The 20,686-nt window shown below is 37.6% G+C and overlaps 1 protein-coding gene across 5 annotated transcripts in view; it reads left to right on the top strand.

Annotated features, from left to right (window-relative positions):
* The window catches only part of FTCDNL1 (formiminotransferase cyclodeaminase N-terminal like), a 62,656-nt gene that overhangs the window by 30,295 nt on the left and 11,675 nt on the right, over positions 1–20,686 (top strand). For 3 of the 5 annotated variants that reach the window (XM_077154593.1, XM_077154591.1, XM_077154592.1), the window contains 2 exons: positions 1,588–1,773; positions 11,586–20,579. In XM_077154593.1, coding sequence (XP_077010708.1) covers positions 1,588–1,773; positions 11,586–12,022 — 623 coding nt within the window. In that variant the 3' untranslated portion in view covers positions 12,023–20,579. Of the gene's footprint in view, positions 1–1,587; positions 1,774–8,751; positions 8,909–11,585; positions 20,580–20,686 lie in introns of those variants that run through there. The other 2 variants (XR_013172980.1, XM_077154594.1) reach the window with 2 other exon arrangements.

Raw genomic sequence — 20,686 nt, 5'->3', positions numbered from 1 at the left:
GAAGGCCCACATTTCTGGTCTCCCAGGACAGCACCCAAATTCCATGAGTCCCTGAATTTTCTATATCAGATAGACAGATTTATGCTCTATCTGTCCTTGCTTGTAGGGATCTGTAATTAGCTCCATGCAAAGATGCCATAGACCCAAGTAGAGGTCGACTGAAACAGTTATCTAAAAAAAACAGACAATTCTCTAATCTACCTTGAGAAGATGAAGTTAGATACAGAGAATCCAGATACAAATAATGGAGGAAGATGATGAAAAAAATGTTCTGCCGTTCAGAGTAACTCTAATTATGTTTAAATAATAAACTTCCTTACAGAATGTCTGGCCTAATCCTGTTCAATAGAACTTCCTTTGATTGTGGAAATGTTCCTGATTACAGTGTCCAATGTGGAGGACACTAGCTATATGAGACTATTGAGCACTGTAAATGTGGCTAATGTAACTGAAGAAGGGAATTTTTAATTCTATTTAATTTTAATTAAAATATAATTTTATATAGCAGTAGAGCTTGTGTTTACCATATTGATCCTATTATTCTTAACTTTTTATGTCTTAACATTATATGCAAGTTGGGGCTGTGATGAAATTGCTTGAAATTTGAAGGCACCAGCTTCATTTATCTTAGTGATGAATTTTGTTTGTGAAATTCGATTTGTAAGGGGTTGGAAATTCTAGTCTCCTTATGTAAAGATAGACTTGAATTATGGGACTAACTTCAAGGGAAATAAAATTTGCCCTAATTTTGACTTTTAAAGTTATATACTGGGTGGGCCATGGTGACTCAGTGGCAGAGTTCTTGACTGCCATGCCAGAGTCCCAGGTTCGATTCCCAGTGCCTGCCCATGTTTTAAAAAAAAAAAAAGGTGTTGTTTAAAATCCTGAGTTCTAGTTCTCTAGCTGCAGTATTTGCAATATACCAGAATGCAATATACCAGAAACGGAATAACTTTTTAAAAGGGGGAATTTATTAAGTTGCAAGTCCACAGTTTTAAGGCCTGAAAATGTCCCTACTAAAGCAGGGCTAAAGAAATGTCCAATCTAAGGCATCCAGGGAAAGATACCTTGGTTCAAGAAGGCTGATGATATTCAGAATTTCTCTCTCAACTGGAAAGGCACATGGCAAACATGGCAGTGTCTGCTAGCTCTCTCTTCTGGCTTCTTGTGTCATGAGGCTCCCATGGGGGTATTTTCCTTCTTCATCTCCAGAGGTCTGTGACTGCAGGAGGCTCTGTTCATTCTTGTGGCTATCTCATCGTTCTGAAGCTTTCTCCAAAATGTTTTCTCTTTTAAAGGATTCCAGTAAAGTAATCAAGACCCACCTGAAATGGGTAGAGTCACATATTCCTGTAATTAATACCCACAATTGGGTGAGTCACATTTCCATGGAGATAATCTTATTGAGTTTCTAACCCTATAGTACTGCATAGGGATTCAAAGAAACAATTGCTCCCATAAGATTGGATCAGGATTAAAACATGGCTTTTCTAGGGTACATAATCCTTTCAAACTAGTACATCCTGTTTTTTTTTTATCAGACCTGGTTTTAAATTTAATTTTGTTAACATTTCCCTCTGTGCATAGGCATTGCTGAAAACCTGGTCCAGCACATTCCTGGCTGCAGCGTGTTTCTCTTTGGTGAAGCCGACCTGCCTGAGAAACGTAGTCTTGTCCAGAGAAGGAAGCAACTGGGCTGGTTCACCAGGAGGGATTTCAACACCCTTAATCCTGACCTGGGAGCTGTACCTGCACGAAGATGTGGTTTAACAGGTTCTGAGTGTGGTTTTTGTTCTACTCTGTTTTGTTTTTAAACTTGTTTATAGAATCCTGGGGTCCCCTTTATTTAGTTGCTTCCTGATAGTGCACAGTCCTGGCTTCTTCTTGAATTGGGTAAGGTTCTGCTTTTGGCTTCTACTCTCACCCAGGCCCTCTTAAGCCATCTAGGCTAGAAATCATCGTCAGACATTTGATGAGGCTCCCAGGAGTGATATTTAAATATACAACAACCCCATATAGCATGGCCACTTATGGTGAAAAGGGATGCAACTCCTGGCACAGGACAGAATCCAGGAGGCTCCTGCTGTGCCAGGTATTAATCTTTTTGTTGATGGATAGTGGCAGGATATTTTTCTTTGGATGTAGTGGGGACACTTGGGGTGTGGGAACTTGGGTAGCAGCTATCTTTTAGCTGATAGGAGAGTATTTCAAATACTTGACCATCCAGTGTGACCAACTTGCTTATAACTGGAAGGCAGTGTCTAGAGGCACCCTGGAAGAAAGCATTTCTAAACAATGGGCTTCTAGAACAAAGAGAACAAACATAGGGAAAAAGGTGGTTTCTCTTCTTCCCTAGCTCTCACCAACTCAGGCCTCTGCTCCTTCAGAATCCTGTGCTTTTAGGGTTTACCTTAGGAAAAGGACAAGTAGTAGGTGAGCATAAGAAACCTGTCCCTTCACTGCATTGCCCTGCCAAAGCCTTCAGAATCATTCACACAGTTGCCTTGGTTGCTAACTCCTGGTGCAGAATTCTGCTTTTAGATGAATGATGCCATCTATAATCAAGTAGATCAGTGCTATGAAAAAGGCAAGGCTCTGAAACCAAGCTAAATCCAGCCATTGCTGTTTACTGGCTGTGTGACCTTGGAGAGCTCCTTAATCTCTTGAAACCTCAGTTCCCATGTATATAAAATGGACAGAATAATCATATCTCCCGCATAAGATTGTGAAGTTGAAATAATGTCTGTAAAGTACTGAACACACCACTAAATGGTCATTCTTTTCTTTCCTATAAGAGAAAACTTATTGAGCTAAAATTCAAATTGAAGAAAGTTATTATAAATGTATTTCAGTATTTAGTTATGGAAAAAAGGAGGAAACTGATTGTTCCTGCCAATTTGAACCTCACATATTTTTCCCATGATTTGTCTCACAAATGGAGAAGTGTAAGTTTTATGACTAAATTTTAAGAAATCTATTTCCTGGATTCTAATTTGGGCCTCACTAAAGACTGAAGGGATTATACCACAAACTGAGTCAGTGCAGTGTCACGTGTACAGAAACTAGAAACAGGTTTACTGGTATTAGAATATAGAAAAACTGGTTTTAGTCTTAGGTTTAGGAAACACTTGATTCTTACTTTTGCATTTCTGTGAGAATGAATGGATCAGTATTTGGGAAGAATCTTAACCTGATATAAAAAGCATATCTGATAGCTCCTTTAAACAATCCAAACACATGGGGCCCAGAATGCAAAGGAGGGTTTGTAAATATATATAGCCTAATGCAATATGCAGATACATCCCAGGGCAGATAATTAAAAAGTATTAGCAAAGTCCCTTGAGGGAGGGACTGGAGAAAAAATTTGGAACTATGAAACCTCCTCACCTGGGAAACCTCTGAAACTCTCTCAAACATCAGGGAGTCTCAATTTAATAGGTAAGCCCTTGACCTTGAGGCTTGCTCTTCATGGAACTTATTTCTGTAGGAGAGAAGCTCAGCCTGACTAGAATTAGGCCTGAGCGTTAGTCCCAGCAAACCTCTTTTGTTGCTCAGATGTGGCCTCTCTCTAAGCCCAACTCTCCAAAGAAAATCATTACCCTCCCCCTTATGTGGGACATGACTCCAGGAATGAGCCTGGCTGTGGCACCATGGGATTGACAATCTCTTTCTGACTAAAAGGGGAAAAGAAGTGTAACAATATAAGGTGTCAGTGGCTAATAGAGTTTGGATAAAGTCACAAGGTTATTCTGGAGGCTACTCTTATGTAAGCATCAGCTAGATATTGCTAATTGCCATGGTTTGCCGAACCCCAACCAACATCATTCCTGTTAACCCTAAAGAACACCTAGGACTCTATCTGATATTCCACAAAAGTTTCATGCTATGAGTTTACTTTCCAGAAACTCGTAACCTCCACATGGTTCCTAGTCCAGATAAGCCCTAAAACCCAGAGGGGCTGCCATTCTAAGAATGTCAACGAGTTCCATCCCCCTCTACTATATTGTCACCACCCCTTTTCACATGAAAAAGTTAGAATATCCCTAAAGATTGGTAGAAGGATCAAAGGAAAAGGAGGAGTTATAACAGAGAAGATAGGATTTAACAAATGAGTATGACTGCTGAATCATTATATTGATATTTCTTTTAGTTTCCAGTGTCTTGGAGCAACTTGCAGGAAAAATGTAAAATTGTGGGACTGTAACCTATACCAAGCTTTGAAATCTATTCTATAACTACTTGTTAAAATGCACTTTGAAGTTTATTTTTTGTATATGTGTTATATTTCACAGTAAAAAAGTCACAAAAAAACATGTCCGAGATAAAAACCAAGTGTTATTATCACTAATCATAGCTAGTCCCCTAAAAACAAACTTGATTTGTAATTTTTTAAACTAGAGTGAACACTACTTCCCATTCTCATCTTATGATTGCCAGTGACTGAGATAATCTTTTTGTTTCTACTCCATCAACACTTATTTTATGTTGTTTGATTTGAAATGGCCAACCCATGGGGATTTCTAGTTTCTTCTGTTTTACCCCACATGGAGATCTGTGATTAACCTGGAGTGGTCATGAAAACCTGAAACTCCTAAGTTAAAACTTTAAGACTCTAAAATTGGCCCCCAAATATTTAAAGATGGTGTTTAATACTGGTGAAGATGTAGTTAAAAGGATTCATACTGCTAATGGTATTATAAATTGGCATAAATGTTTTAGAAATGAGTTGATATGTAACAAGAACTCTAAAACTGTATATAACTGCCTATCCAAGAATCTAGTTCCAATGATGAGTCTTGAAGAAATAAAAGGCATAGTACAAGTATGTCTCTCAAAATACTATTTACAATAGCAAACACTGGAAGCAATGTAAATGTTTGGTATTGGGGAATGGTTAAACTATGGCATACCCAAGTCATTTACTGAATTTCTGAATAACTAAGCATGAAGTTTGGGAAGAATTTTTAGAGCTGTGGAAAGTATAATATAATGTAGAGAGAATTGTAATCAATTAATTAATTCAGTGAGTGTTTATTGAGCATCTACTATGTGCTAGGCACTATTATCAGTGGACAGAATAGAAATTAAATGCCCTCAGAGAACTTGTATTTTATTGAGGAGACAGATAATAAACAAGCTTAATTAATAAATGAATTTATAATAACATTAGAAGGTGATAAGTGCTATAGGAAAAAAGAAAACTTGAGCAGTACCAGAGACATCAGGAGTACTGGGATGAGGGTGCACTTGTGATTTTAAATAGGATAATCTGAAGTGGGCATCATTGTGAAGGCAGTATTGGAGCAGAGACTAGAAGTGAGGACGTTAGAATATGGAGATGTGGCAAAGAATTTTAGGCAGAAGGAATAGCCAGTATTGAGGCCAAAGGATATAAGAAGTGTGAACTGTATGATCTTAAAATTATAAAATACAGATGCACATTTTCTGTATGGTTTATATGTTTATAAGAAAAATGTTTTTAAGTTCTCATAGCTTCTGACGTATTTTCATAATTTCTCTAAATCAGTCATATAGTTATTTTCCATCTTCTTCCTTAAAGGGTAATTATTAAGATCTATCTGTGCTCAATTTTATAAAAGCTGGATCTGAATGTAGAGTAGATTTGATGAACGATTCAGAATATTTTTTACAGGATAAGAAGGAAAAAGTAGCACAGCCCCATATGTCTTTTCCACTAGTATCTCCTGACAAGTCGTGGAAATCATAGTTTGTCCAAGAAACATGAAATTTACTTGAGTTGCCAAGGTTAGGCCGAGTGTCTTTCACTATGATGTCAGAGTGGCCCCTCACTTAACATGCTCAAAGCAGGTGCTAACAGCAGAAAAATAAAATGTTTCCAGGAGGGAGTCAATAAGGGATGTGGGTAAAAGATTAGTTCCTAATATTCCACAAACCAGATTGTAATTAGAATTGAAGACATATGATCAACTGAGATCTTAGGTTACTTTAATTGCACATATTCTCCCTTAAAAAAAACACATGTATTTGGAAAGAAGTAAAATGCTTTCAGATTTTGAAGTAGTATCTGTTGAAATAGAATTTTGAAGTAATAACTGTTGGAGTAGAATGTATCTTTAGGGTAGAAATGTTACTCACCTAATTTTCCCACAAATTTGGTTCCAAGCAACGTGAATTTTTTCTCATAACTTCTAATTTAATGGCTTTATATATTTTTCTAATGTTATATGGTTATGTCACTGTTTCTCTACATATTTTTCCACTCCTCCCATCAAAACAGGAAAACTTCAACACATTGTTGCTATGTTTATTTTGTTTCCTAAAAAAATTAAATAGAAATGATTGGTGCTATCAACTTAACACTCACGGTCAGCTTTCCAGTGACAAATTAATTTGCACAGTTACCCGAGAGGAAAACAGAATCTATAAGGGAACAAGTTTGTGTTTTGAAGTTCCCCAAGAATATTATAAACAGAAGAGAAAAAAATTGAGCTCAGAAATGATTAACACCCTTCGTTAGTGCCAAACACACAAAATCTTTTAAGCCAAATTCCTTTTAAAAGTTTGTAGTTGGCCAGCTCATGGGGAACATAAGTGAGGACAGATCAGTAATAGTTGATACTTTTAGATCTATAAATAAATACTCTACATATATTTTAAAACCCTAAACATTTATGTGATAATTTAAACACTGCTCTCTGATATGTTGTATGAACGGCCTGCATGTTTGCATTCTTGTTTAAAAATGCAGGGAAAATTATTTGCCTTAGGAATCATAGATATAGGTAAAGGGTACATCTTGGAATAAAGGAATTCTATTTAGTTTTTTAAATGAGTTGTTGAGAGCTGACCTTGCTTACTTATCTGTGCTGTAAATAAGTGCAGCATCAGGAACTTTTCTTAACATCAAATAACCCAATTTGTTCCATATCAAAGTTTTACCTCATCTTTAAAAAACAGTTTCCATTTTTAGATTGAGTCTTGTTTTAAGAAACCTACTTTTGTTATTTTCTTAAGTTTGCCTGTAAGTTTAGTTGGGATGATGGAAAATGCATGGCTCAGTGTGTAGCTAAGAGCGTAACGTGAAGGACTTCTTGAGACTTTTTCTCTGAGTGAATTTGTGAAGGGCGCTGTTCTACAATGGAAAAACCTGGCAGCAGGCAAGTCACCTTTGGGTCCTTCCTGTGCTGGCTTCATGCCATGATGATGTTAATGTGCACCTACTTTTGTAATTTCTTCAGAATTACTGTTATTCTGAAAGATACCTGAGCACAGAGGGAGTGCTCTATAGAGGTAGAACTTGAGTTCAGATCCCTAGGCAGCAATTCCCAGTCCTAGGTCTCTGCTTCTTACTCAGCTTTTTTTCCTGTGGATTTGGCTGCGTGGTTAAGAGTCCTGCATTCTTCCAGATATGGGAGCATCAGACTTAACAATTGTGTTTTATGGCTTCAGTCATCAAACGTCCTGGTCCAGCTATAGTTTCTTTTTAATACATGATCTAAAAAAAAATGTACATACCGGTAATGATAGCTAATTCCTTTGGTGTAATGACCATTTATATTTTTTGAACCTGAGTTCCCAGTTTGTTGTCTTGCACTGTTACTCTGAAGCAAAGACCTCATTTTAGGGTTTTATCTTATGTTTAACTTTTTCACAGTATATACCCCAGCAACCTACATGATTCCTGGCACTCATCAGGTTTATCAGTAAAAACATATTTAATGAGAGGGATGCACATGAGAATCTCTCTGTTTATTCAAACTGTAATGTTATCTACAAATTTAAAATTATTTCTTAAGATAAAATGCCAAATATCCTAAAACATCACCTCAGGGCGGGCCGCGGTGGCTCAGCGGGCAAAGTGCTTGCCTGCTATGCCGGAGGACCTCGGTTCGATTCCCGGCCCCAGCCCATGTAACAAAAACGGAGAAACAGAATACAATAAAACAAGAAAATGTTTAAAAAAAAAAAAAAAAAAAAAAACATCACCTCAGCTGGCTCTCTCTTCATACATGTTTTAACACTAGCCACCAAAAAGGAGCTTAATGTAATAAATAGAACTTGTAAAGGTATCCCTAAGCAACTTCTGACCCCCTAAAATGAAGCCCTTTCTGTGGAGGAAAATATATGGAATCTTTTCACCTTCGATTTATTGAAAACGATGGTGCTTGGAACTATTTCTGAGAATCATTTTGATCTAAAGGAAAAAAATGCATCTGTTTCTTCTGAGTGCTGCTGTTCCATTTTTCTAATGGGTTCTTCACTATTGTTTTGTCTGAATGCAGTTTTTTATTTGTGTTATTCCAGACGTGGTCCTACCACAAGCATCTTTAAACCAGACATTAATAGCATAGTTCACAGTCATTACTGCCAGTGCTCAAACACAAATATTGCATTTGTGTTTGCAAAAGCTACACATCAGATGTTAATTAAGTGCATTTGGTTTTTTTCTGCTTAAACAATCTGGCATAAAGAGTTTACATCTATATCAGTTCACCATAAGGTCTCCATAATATCTGAATCCACCAGCCGTACGGTATATGATAAATACAGTGTTTCCACACAAGAAAATAACAGAATTGTCAGAAAAACATCAGGCCTGTTATATTTCCCTGTGAAATAATAGCAACTGAATCTCAGTTTCTTTTTCTTTTTGATAAAAAAAAAAACTATTTAACTAGGAGTAAACACCAATATTTAGAATGATAATTTTTTCATTAAAGAACACATGGAAAGTGAAATCGTACCAAAGATTTTTTTCCTTGTTTTTAGCTTGCTTCAGGGCGTTGTGACAGTTGCGTTGGAATAAAATTGGAATTTCAGCCTTGCAGTGAGGAGATTCATGCTGCCGCCAGAGCAGCCGAGTGCCAATCTGCAGGAGGCAGGAGCGGAGCGAAACCACAAACTGAGAAACAAACTTTCACATCAGGTTTCTAATTTTAGAGCAAAAAATGGAATTACTTTAATTATAAGACATTAACTAGAAATACTGTTTGCAGGGAGCAAAATTCTCACTAGGTTTAACTTAACATAAAAAATATAATTCAGCGCTTGAATAATATCGATAGGACTGCTGGATTTAAATGCAAAATGTGGCTCAATGTTATGGGATCACCATATTGGTGCTGGACTTGAAAGGATGAAATGGAGGAATTGGAGAAGCATGAATTTGGACAGAACGAGCAGTTTTCTTCCCTTTTTTTTTTTTTTAAGGGAGAAATGGGTCATGGCCTTGCAACCCATTCTCAGAGAGGAAATTACTGATTAGCCATAAACTTCTCAGATTCATTAACTGTCTCTGTTTATACACTGCTTGAATGATATATAGTAATAAAACAAAGAAAGACATTGCATAATTAAGGTTTAATAAAATGATTTAAAATACCCAAACATAGCAAGATTATAGAAGAAAAATGATTATTTTATTTTCCTTAGAAGTAATTTAAAGTATGTTTTTAAGAAATTTTTAAAATGGATTTTTAAAATTTTAAATTTTAATTAAGTCAATCAGTGTGGGGATAAATGCGTTTTTTAATGAAATTCTTATGCTCAGAGCTTTAACACTGAACTATTTCAATTGTTTATAATTTATCTTAGGCAATGAGTTCATTTATTAGTAGGAATGATCAATTTGGAAATTCTACTTTCCAAAGTAGGACAGGTATTAGGCACAGGATGGTAAAAGATGCCTTGGAATTTGCTGCTGGGCATTCAGGAAAAGTCCCATAGTTAAATTTCATAAATGAAATGCCTTATGTCATGGGTGGGGCAGGGGGTGAAGTCCTATGACCATAAGAAGGAATCTCAGTTGAAAGTAATGCACTCCCCAAGTTGATAAATTACATGTGACTATCTGAATGTCAGAAGGGCATTTCAAAGTTACGGAATAGCAAAGCACAATGGAAAAGCACAATAGGCCTGACATGTATTTTAAATAGTAGTGCTGAATGCAATCACAGTATGATATACTCTACAGCAAACTTGGTTGCAATCCAGTTATTTCATTTAAACAGTGATGAAGAGGTTGTCACTTCTTGAGTCAGAGTAGAGTATGTGTATCAGATTTTAGAAAATGAGACTATTTGTACATTACCTGTTGAGGCTTGGAAGAGAGGAAAATCATGCTTGGGTGCTTTTCTCTAATGAATGATAACATTAGCATTGACAAAAAAGGTTTCCAGTTGTACTCTGTGAAATGTTGTAACTGATATAATTTTCAAAGATATTTAGAGTAAGTGATTGGTATATGAGATGATGAGAGAGAGAGATGTATTGACTGTTCGGAAATTTAATTTTTATGAAATCAGCATTATGGGGAAATACTGTAATCTGATTCATTCCTGCACAATTCCCAGTAGTATGAGTCCAGCCCCGGGAGTTGAAATGTTTCATTATGTACATGTGTGGGGAAAATATGAAATGTGGTTTCCGTGTGCTGATTTTCTGTAAAATGTCTATTAGTGTGAGAGTAGCCAGGCTAGGGAACAAAGCCCCCAAACCACAGTGGTCTAGGGAAAGTGAACCCAGAAGGCATTTCTCTGCTGGGTATTGACATCATGAACAGTAAGTTTGAAAGCAGCAAGAAAAAGCAATGGCGGTAAAACGATGTTGAAGTAGTTGTTATGGAATTGTCGTGTACTGAAGGTGAGGTCAGCCTTTTATCCCCCATCAGTCCCTAGTCAACTTTGCTTTTAGAAATTTAAGGTTCCCCAAAAATGAGGAAACTGCAAACCTAAGTTTTTTTATACCAATGCTAATTTAACCAAGTTGTCCATTTTATAATGTAAACTATAATTTGAGCAGAGCTATTTATGTAACCTGAGCTGCGCCATCCCTGAGGCAGGGAAAATTGGGACATTAGAGACTCGGTGTTCTGGAGTGCAGTGGCAATCTCAGCGGAAGGTTGGGAAGCCTGGGATGGAAGGAAGGTGTGCCTGAAGCAGGTTGTGCAAAAGATAGAGATGAGATATGGTACCCCAAGCCCTGCCAAACCCACATCACCAAGAGAGGCCAGTTCCCTTTGCCCTTTCCAATTCCAGGGCTATTTTGACCCTTTGTGACTTTTAGTTACCTTCCCTAACCAAAACTCCCCTTGAGGTTCATTTTAACCCGATTTTACTTAACCAAATGTTGACAGGTGTTTGTGAGTGGGACGGAAGGAAGAGGTGGATACAGAGTGTGATTTACTCCCGTCTCTGAGGCCTTTAGACTCAGTCCCGAATTCCACCCCTGTGGAGATGGCCTCAGGTATAAAGGAAAGGCTGATGCCTTTTGCTGCTGCTGCTGCTGCTGCTGCTATTTAATTCTCAAGTGCGCTTTGCTTTCTCTGTTCATATTTTTGGAAGTCTGGGCTGTTTGCTATGTTAGAAAGAAACATGCTTCAGATACTTTTAGGGTAGATGAAAGTTATTTACTTGTAGCTCAGATAATTCTGTTACAAACAATTTTTGATCTTTAGAAAATTCTGATGAGTTGAAAAGAGAAATATTTGTACTGTTTTAAAATAGAACTGGGTAAAGGAAACTCTTGTGATGAAAATGGATGAAAAACAGAATCGCCGAAACAAGGCGTCTGCTCTGCCTGATGAGCGTGTTCTTCTGATTCAGGTGTCGGCGCCAGCCCCTATGTGATGAACTGCAACGTTACCATAGACTCACGGGACCTGGCTGCGGGGAGAGAGATCGCTGCTGCCATTCGGGGGTCCAGTGCAAATGGATTGAAGGGTGTCCAAGCGATGGCTTTTCCCCACGATGGAAACATCGAAATAGCTTGCAATGTAGAGAGTTTTGAAGACCAAAGTGCTACAGAAACCTCAAAAGACTGTCGATACGTGGCTTACAGTGTCCTTGGGGACCATTTTGCTTATATGTCTCCTCATTACATAGAAGCTCAAATTAAAAAGTTAGCAAGTGATCAGGGAATTGGTACTATAGGTAGAGCACTAGTTGGATTTACACCCCAAGAGTGCAAGAACTGTGCTGAATATGCTTTAAAGGAAAATATTGGGGAATTCTGGAAGATGCGAGGAGGTGTTTTTATGTGATCTAATCTAAAGCTTCTTTGAAAATTTAAGGAAAAGCATCAGTCATTATAAAATTTCTTTATAAAGAGAAGGGGAAGAGCTTATTTCCAGCTGTGTATTGGGAAATTGGAAGCGTTTTCTGTTCAACACCAGCAACAGTTGTTTATAGATTGTCCATAATTGCCCTATAACATTTCTAGTCATCATTAAAACTTAGTGAGAACCTACTTTAACAGGTGCTGGTAACTTACATGCATTAGAAGCCCTCCAAAATCAGCTGGAGCAAAATAACCATGGTTACTGAGCCACCTTTCATTATTGTGACTGAAACTAAAAATGAACTCAGTGTATTTAGTTTTCCTGAACTCTACTTCCAAGTTTTCTGTATTCAACTCTCATTTTTAAAGCAGTGATTCTTTTAAAATGTGCATTTAAAAAATCAAGTAGCAAGTGAGAATTATAAAATCAAATCCCTCTTTCAAAGTGTGATTGTTTTTCTTGCATTGTCACTTTAAGGATGACCTATTCTTTCTGAAGATAACTCCAGAAGTCTTATGGTTGAGGTTTAGTTAATGGTTTAAAAATTGAGGATTTTGTAGAAGATTTAGGAAAGCTTAAAATGGAGTTGACTGGGTTTAACCCAGTCGTCTATTTTAAACACTGATTTATTGTTTTTGTTAAAATCAATAATTTTGTAAAACCAGTACAATCACAGCTCTTTCCTGCCATTCATATTCGAATCCCCCTTTCTGTTGTCTTTCTCTCTTGACCCTTCTTCCTTGCTCTCCCATGATTCTTTAGAAGATCTTCCTGAATGAGCTGTAAATTTATGAAAGTCTTTGGGTGGACGGATGCAAGTATCATTAGTGCTTTCTGTGCAGGAGCGGACAGAAGTAACCAGGATGAAGCTGTAACCACTAAGGAGAAGTGGGGGGCAGTGCATTCCAAATAAATATGATATATCCTATTGGGTTGAGGAAATCTGGCAAAATGAACTAACAAGTAACTGTCTCATGCTGACCTTTTCTCACATTGGCCTCTTAGAAACAGACTGACAGTTTGTGCACGTGTCCCTTCAGTACTTTTTCTCATTTGACCACAAAGTGGACATTGTGTGAAATACAGCTTCATAGCTCATTTAGCCTCTTCTCCTGCCAGATCATTTTGCCCACCATTACTTGTGCCAGTTGTAAATAGGACAGAATTGATGTGGAGTAATAGAGTTTTCACTTTAACAGCTCTTTAGTGTTTTTGCTGTATCCAACTTTAAGCTTCAAATTTTAGTTCTTAAATGAGGGACAAGGAAAGAAAAAAGCTAGGTTATAAGGGTGATAAACTTTTGGTGGGGGGTAGGGGTAGGGCAGAGGAGTAGAGGAGTTGTCATTTGTGTCCATCCTGTATACAGGCTTGAATCACGATAAATTAAATCTACCTCAACATAAGGGAGGTGGGGAGCACAAAATAAGATATAACTGGAAAATGAAACAAAAATACGGGTAATATTTTCATTCCTTGACATAAGGAAAAGTCTTGCTTTATAATTGGTTTGTACTGTCTTGGAAGTGGTGTCTATGGTCAACAAAGGACCACTCTGTGAGAGATCTGCAAGGAATTTATCATTCCCTCTGGCTGAGCCAAAGCAGGCTTGATATACAGTTTTGTTTAGTATAAATATTCTCATGTTACTGTTTACTCTGTGGGAATATGAGGATCTCGCTGACAGGGTACGTGCTCCACTGCCTTCCTTTTAAAAAGCATGTATTTGACTTGGTTGCTTGTACTTGCCCAAAAACTTCAGAGAATGGCACAGGGACCTGTCTGATAAGCATCCAAGACCATGCCAGAGTATGTTGTGCTGGGGGGTTAGAAAAGCTTATTGTTTTAAGTAAGCTTGCACATGGCTTCGTAGGAGCCTGTTTTTGATAGATAAGAAACAATTAGGATACTAAGAGCAATCTCTTAGAAGACTTCTCTAAGGTGTAAGGAAGTATCTTGGTAACTGTGGCTCTGATTGAACTCTGATTCTTGATTACTCTGCCACGTCTTTTGTCTACATTTAGTAGTATTTTGAAGTGCATTAATATTATTATGAGTTAAGATGTGAGACAGAGACCTAACCATGGGATGAATTTCTCAGCTCCATGCTTACCCTTCCATACTGTTTTATGATGCTGAGGCTGGAGCTCCACAAACCACATTTGTCCTTTTCTAGCTGGCTCCCTGTTATGTTTTGGCAGTAGGGGGCGATAGAGATGGGATGCTGCAGGAGCTGGAAGAGGGAGAGAGATCCTCTATCCTGTTTGCTTCCTGTTTCCGGCAGTGCCACCTCAGCAGTGGTTCTTCACTCTTAGTTATAAGCCTCAGCTTTTTTTTTTAAAACACTTTCAGATCTAGCCTCATTGTGCTCCTCATAGGGACCAGCAGTGGCTGGGCAGTGCAGCCTCTACAAGGTCTGTGCACTAACTCTGCAGGGAAATACTCCTCTAAGTTTCTGGGCTGAGAGGCCCCCACACCTTTCCTTCATTCCTTTAGCCGTAAGGGAATCTGCTTCCTGCAGTTACTATCTCTGTGATATTTGCTTTGTAAGTTACCAACTTCTTCTGTTAAATTATGTCTCCTTTGAAACACCTAGTGTAGTTTCAGTTTTCCTGACTGGGTACTCATAGAAACATATCTTTCAGCCTCCCCTGGGGGTCTGGGCATTCCGTGCTGCTAGGCACAACCCTTTCTCATCAAGAGGGAAGTAGAGGATGTGTCCTCACATGCCCACATTTCTCCCTGCTCAGTTTCCTGGGATTGAGCCACAAAACTTACTCCAACAAATTGGGATATTCTTAGAATCACTCCTACTGCCCTGAAAAGAACAGACAGCCATGGGACTCAGAAGGGTCCCCACCAGTATTTAGGTCAGTGAGGAAAACTGACATCAGGTGGTGCCAACATTGCAGCTAGTACCAGGAGGAAGGGATGTGAGTTATGCAGCCAGGACTTCTGGCTAACCATGCAGGGTCCCGTGGGTCATTTCATATACTTTGAGTTCACATCTTCATATTTTATACAATTATAGTATTTGAACTTGACATACTGAAAATAGCAGGGTTTTACTGGTCTTTTATTGTTTGTCTTACTGACGACTATAATAAACTCCCTGAGGCTAGACCTTCACTCACATGTATTTATTGAGCATCTACTATATTTTAGCGGGGGCACATTTACCATGGTGCTAGTGGAACTTAAGCCTCAGGTACCCTCACTTGTATGAAACACTTGGAAGCCCTGGGATTGGTCACAGCAGTTGGCTTACATGGCCATATGATTTTGTGAAGTCTGCAAAAGTAAGATATTTTAGCCACAATTGGTTGAAACTGCTAATTCTTTTAGAAGAAGCTCCACTTATCCTCTATTATACTTCTACTCAAGACAGGTAGTACTGGAATGACCAGGTTAGCTTGATAAGAATGTGTCTTGCTCAGGAGCAGAAGCGAAGGGTCCCACATTCTGTTATCATTGTCATAAAATTCTTAATTTTTTACCAATATGACCTGCATTTTTATATTGCACTGGGGGTGGAGGTGGGGTTCTGGGAGTGGTTATGGGTGTTTTAGAGGCTCAGCAAAGGGGAAATTGAGTTGGGAATAATTTAGACTTAAAGGAATTTATTTATATGACTCATAGTCACGTCCATATATCACTAAGTTCTTATCAGCTCTTTTAATGTGGGAATGACTTCTAGGAATACTCCCCTTACTCACTGTGGCACAGGAAGCAGGGCTAGAGTCGTATCATGATGAGAATGCATCCTCTGCTGTCAGCACCAGAGGAATGTAAGTCATGGAGGAGAAATGAGCATGTCAAAATGTATGTAGCCAGAACTAGTCTGTGGAAAATCCTTCTGGGTTATTAGCATAAAATTGTAAATACAGGACTCAACTTTTGATGATATCCAAACAAAACAGAAGCTTTCCCCTGAAGGAATAAATATGTTGGTGTAATGTGTACAATCATAAGTATAGCGATTTTTTTTTCTTTTTTGATGGTTATCATGTGGAATCAAATTAATCAGAATCTTTGTCTTTGGGAACAAATCTGTGATAGTGCTACAAAAGCAAATAGGTTTGTGTGAGAGGTCACATGTTCCATGCATCCCAAATATTAATAATTAAAAAACAGATTTTGTTTAACCATTCTACAGAAAGGAATGAATTAGCTTTATATTCTCTTTATATAAAATGACAAATCATTGTAACTTGAATAGGTGATCAAAGAATATGCAGTCATAAAAATGAGAAAGACATTTAGAAAAATAATATAGAGATAATTAATAAAAATATGTTATTTTTCTGGACTTTGCAATAATGGTAGTATTTCTCCACTCTTTAAAATGTGTAATTTTTGTGGCACATTTGTATTTTTTGTGCAATTGTCATGACTTATTTTCTCATTCTAAATTCATGTGCAAGCCTATTTTTGACTTATTTTTCTTAAAGATGCCTCTCAAAATCATATAAGCTCCAGACCCTGGATATGCTCCTGTGGGCAGGACACATGCTAAGCACTTGACATACATTATCTTATTTAATCCTCACAACAACCCTAGGAGATCGATATTATTTCCACTTTATAGGTGAGGAAACAGAGGCTAAGGAGCAGTCACTTCCTTGAGGTCCTAAGCTGTTAAGTGCCAGGTCCAGCTTTCAGTCTGTCTGTCTGATTCTGTAGTCCATGCTTTATCCATTGCTCCTTAATTCCTGGGGTCAATGGTGATGTGTTTTCCTCCAAGAAATCTTCTAAGACCACTAGGTTAAGTCAGAGATCCCTGATACAAAGTCCCATAGCACTTGCCCTTTCTTTCATAGCCAGTATCACAAGTATTTAGTTACTAAAGCAAGCAGTTATCTTCCTCATCCTTTACCCTCCATGGAGACAAGCAGACTTCATTTCCAGAGCAAGGATTTAATGTATATGTTCAGTGAATTCGTTCCTCTAAGTCTACTAATTTTCAGATGCACCTTAGAGCAGTTTCTTGCTTCAATCACTTTTTTCCTGACTTTTCCTCCTAAGGAGAGAATGGATCTGGGAATCACAATTTTTTTTTCTTCAGGCTTAGATTTAACACCCCAGAACGTTTAGGGTTAATCTGTTGATCATGGAGAGATGTTATCATGTATTCATTCACACCTTTGGATGGATGGCCTGGTATCCATGCAGAGGGGCTGGCCACTTATACCATAATGTGTCTGTTTCATAGTTTTGTATTTTTGTAAACGGAATCGTCTTAAAATGGGGAATGCCTGTATTCAATTTTCACTGGAATGTACAACTGAATTCTCTTATACTCCTCGTTTCAGATGAGGTTTTCTGGATGACACCATCTGGAAAATGTCACTTTGATTAAAGTAAATATGCAGCATAGTTAACACTGGGAGCCTATTTGAATTTCCCTAAGTAGCCACATCTTACAGAAGCAGAAGGCAGTCGGCTCTTTGGATTGGGAGAACTTGAGAGTGATGCATTCCATGGTGTGGAGTCAGTCAAATGGCAGTGTGTGGCCGATTGAGCTTGAAGAGTTTTGTGTATTTTCTTTTCTTACCATTGGACTATTTTTTTTTCTTTTCCAGTTTATTTTGACACTGAGAAGAAAATATATAAAAATTTAAAAATCAGCTTTATGATTGCCAAGTTTTTCTTTCAAACTAAGAAAAGAAACCAGTTGTTGAAAAATATGATGAATGGTGTTCTTTGTTTTATTTTCAATGTAGCATAAGAAGGCACTGCCACTGGAGTGAGGCCAAATTCCCCAGGCAGGAGGGGGCATTGGGCTGAAAGAAGGCCTAGTGATTTGGGGGCGAGGGAGTCAGGTTGGTGTGTTGGGATTTCCTTTCAGCCGTCATAAACATCTCTTTCTTTTCTACAAGTTTCCTTCACACCCCCACTCCTATCTTTCACTCATTCCTTGTTTTCAGCACTAGTTACGGATGAGGATGTCATCTATTTGTAAGAAAAAGCCATTAGTATGATGTGGGCGTTCAGTTTTTAACTTGTGGTTTTCCTAACTTCTGTAGCTACTGACTGTGGGCTCATGTATGGTTGAGGACACCAGTCAGTTGTTAATGTGTAAGCAAGCCCTAAGATTTTAGCATTATTCCTCCTCTGTTGTCATCTTGTCACCAAGTGGGTTGGAAAGAACCAAAAGGAAGAGAGTTTAAGTTCTGCAAGTCAACCTCAGAGCAATACCATTCCAACTCTCTTTGCCACCCATATATTGGAATCAAGAGTATGGGTGAGTGGGAAGGGCCACACTAAGTTTTCAAGGAAGCGAGGAAAATATCTCGAATGTCTTTAAACATCCACATATTTCCTACAAAGTGAAACCTAAAATTGTTTGCAAAGTAACTCAGCTGAACCTGTAGAACTTCCCCGATTTCGACATCTCCTCTGAAAATTTTAGGTACCTTAACTGGGATATTTAACTCATTTATTATTATAAATGTTGTTTGCAAAGCTGTTTTCCTCATTACATCGTGAGCTCTTTGAAAACAGAGACTGTCTTATTCCCCTTGATAATTCCAATACTGGCTTCAGAAAATCTTTGTTGATTAAAGTAATGCACACATAACTGAACTCAGAGCCTGGGTGTTGGGGCAGAACTCTTCAACTCTTTCTTACAGACGGTTCAATTATTTACCCACTGATTAAAGATTCTGTTGCGTGAAGACAAGCTACATTTATGCAGTACAGTTAAAGGAAGGAACTATTTGGAACTTCTAGAGAACAAAAACTTTGGCTTAGCTTATGTGTGAGGCTGGGGAAAGGGAGTGGAGACACCAAAATTCCTCATAAAGACAGCTGATAAAATGACTCCAGAATGAAACACCTGACTCAAACTTCACATGGAAACGTCTGCTGGAAAAAGTGTTAGTTTGAGTTCCTCACACCTCTTCCTCTTGTCTTTACTCTTAAATTCAAGCTGTCTTTTAAATGCCCCGTGATCCACTTGTAAACTCTTAAAGCAAAAATGATGCCAGGTTCTGTTCTGTGGCTACCAGATTGGAGCTTTTCTCTCCCTGCTTCATTCAGTTAATTGAGCTGTGCTGCAAGAGTCAGTAATTTATTCTATAGAGCCGTTCTGTGCAAACAACTCCAGGCTGAGGGAAAGAGACTTAGCTGAATCTCTCAAACACTTGAAATGCAGAATTCATGGTTTGGAAAACACCAGTGAGTCAGTGTCCTCAAATGTAATCAATAAAAGGCAGTCTCCATCATCAGCTTTTCATTAACTGAGCTCAGAGTTGCCTCCTTTTACTGGTTTTTACATGTTTACGGTATCTCATTCTTTCCTTGATTCTGGATTTTCACACCATATGGCCACATCTTTAAGTCATTTTTTCAGCTGCTCTATTAAATAGTAAAATGAGATTCAGAACAGATTTCTTTGATTTTAAAATAGCATTTTGGGTGTGTGACTTTTTTTTGTAAATAAAAAAGAATTAAAGCACTTAAAAGCATGAAATTTCAGGTATTCCTACCCAGACAGTGTAATATGTAGCTTTCTACTTACTTAGGGTAAATATGTGTTCATCTCGTGGAATTTCACCTGCCATATAAATTGATTCATTCATCCTACATATCGAAAGTCATTTCTCCTTAAATGAGATTTAGCCTCCACTATGGTTAATGAACATAGATTGCAAATGAAATTGGCAGAATATCTTTTATAACTATTCAATATTATATTTCTCATTAGACATGATTGCTCTAGCCTATCAGCAAACATACTACATATCAATAATGCTCTATTGCTATAATTATGGTTGTAGTTCTAATATTCGATATTGGGTAAAATATAGGATTCTTTTACGTTTTCCTTTTTTTTCTGGAATATTTAATGGTCAGTTCCTTAAGGAGTTGCAAAGGAAAGTATTCCTGCTAACATTCAGATTGCATAGTTTACAGGAAGACGCAAAGCATATAGCCTCACAGTTTGACACAGTTTACTTTGTAAAGAGTTAGACATTTAAAAGGTTATTAACTATTTACTGCTTGTTTTCTTAGCCAGAAAGGACATTTTGGTGTAACTTGGTTGGGATTTTTTTTTAAAGGATAGTACTTAACAAAAGGGAATCGCTGCATGAGCAGATTTTATAATCTGAGTCAATTTGCCATTGATCCAGTCTTTAGCAGCAGGGACTGTGTCAATCACAGTTAATCACTTTATGAGGATGTGATTTGAGATCTTCAATTAGCCATTAAAATCTGCACATCGACTTGAAGAAATGACTGACCTAAAGTTGATTGTTTAAAGTTAAAACCAAGTGCATTCAACATCCAGAAGGTCAATTCTCTCTTAATTGTAATTCAATAAAGTCAATTATAAGTAGAATGCAATTTGTGTTATAAATACAGTTCACATATTTTGGCTCCAATTATGGTGCTGTTTGCTAGAGAAATATGCTTCAGTTGAAGATAAGTCCATTGAATATGTATGTTTTGATGACTATCAGTATTTTATGTTCAATATTTAATATAATACCTAGGAAAGTAGCAATTTGGAGCAATCAATTCTAAATTCAGGTGAACTTCTGGTGTAGTCATTGTTTTTATTGTCACATAAACTTATACAAGATTTTTAAATGACATAGGCGCAAAAGAAGTCAAATGTTAATTTTAATTCTTTTTTAAATTTAA

This window comes from Tamandua tetradactyla, chromosome 3 (assembly GCF_023851605.1).
Source record: "Tamandua tetradactyla isolate mTamTet1 chromosome 3, mTamTet1.pri, whole genome shotgun sequence".
Classification (NCBI taxonomy): Eukaryota; Metazoa; Chordata; class Mammalia; order Pilosa; family Myrmecophagidae; genus Tamandua; species Tamandua tetradactyla.
The sequence above is the reverse complement of the archived record's forward strand: the minus strand, read 5'-3'. Positions and strand labels throughout refer to the sequence as shown.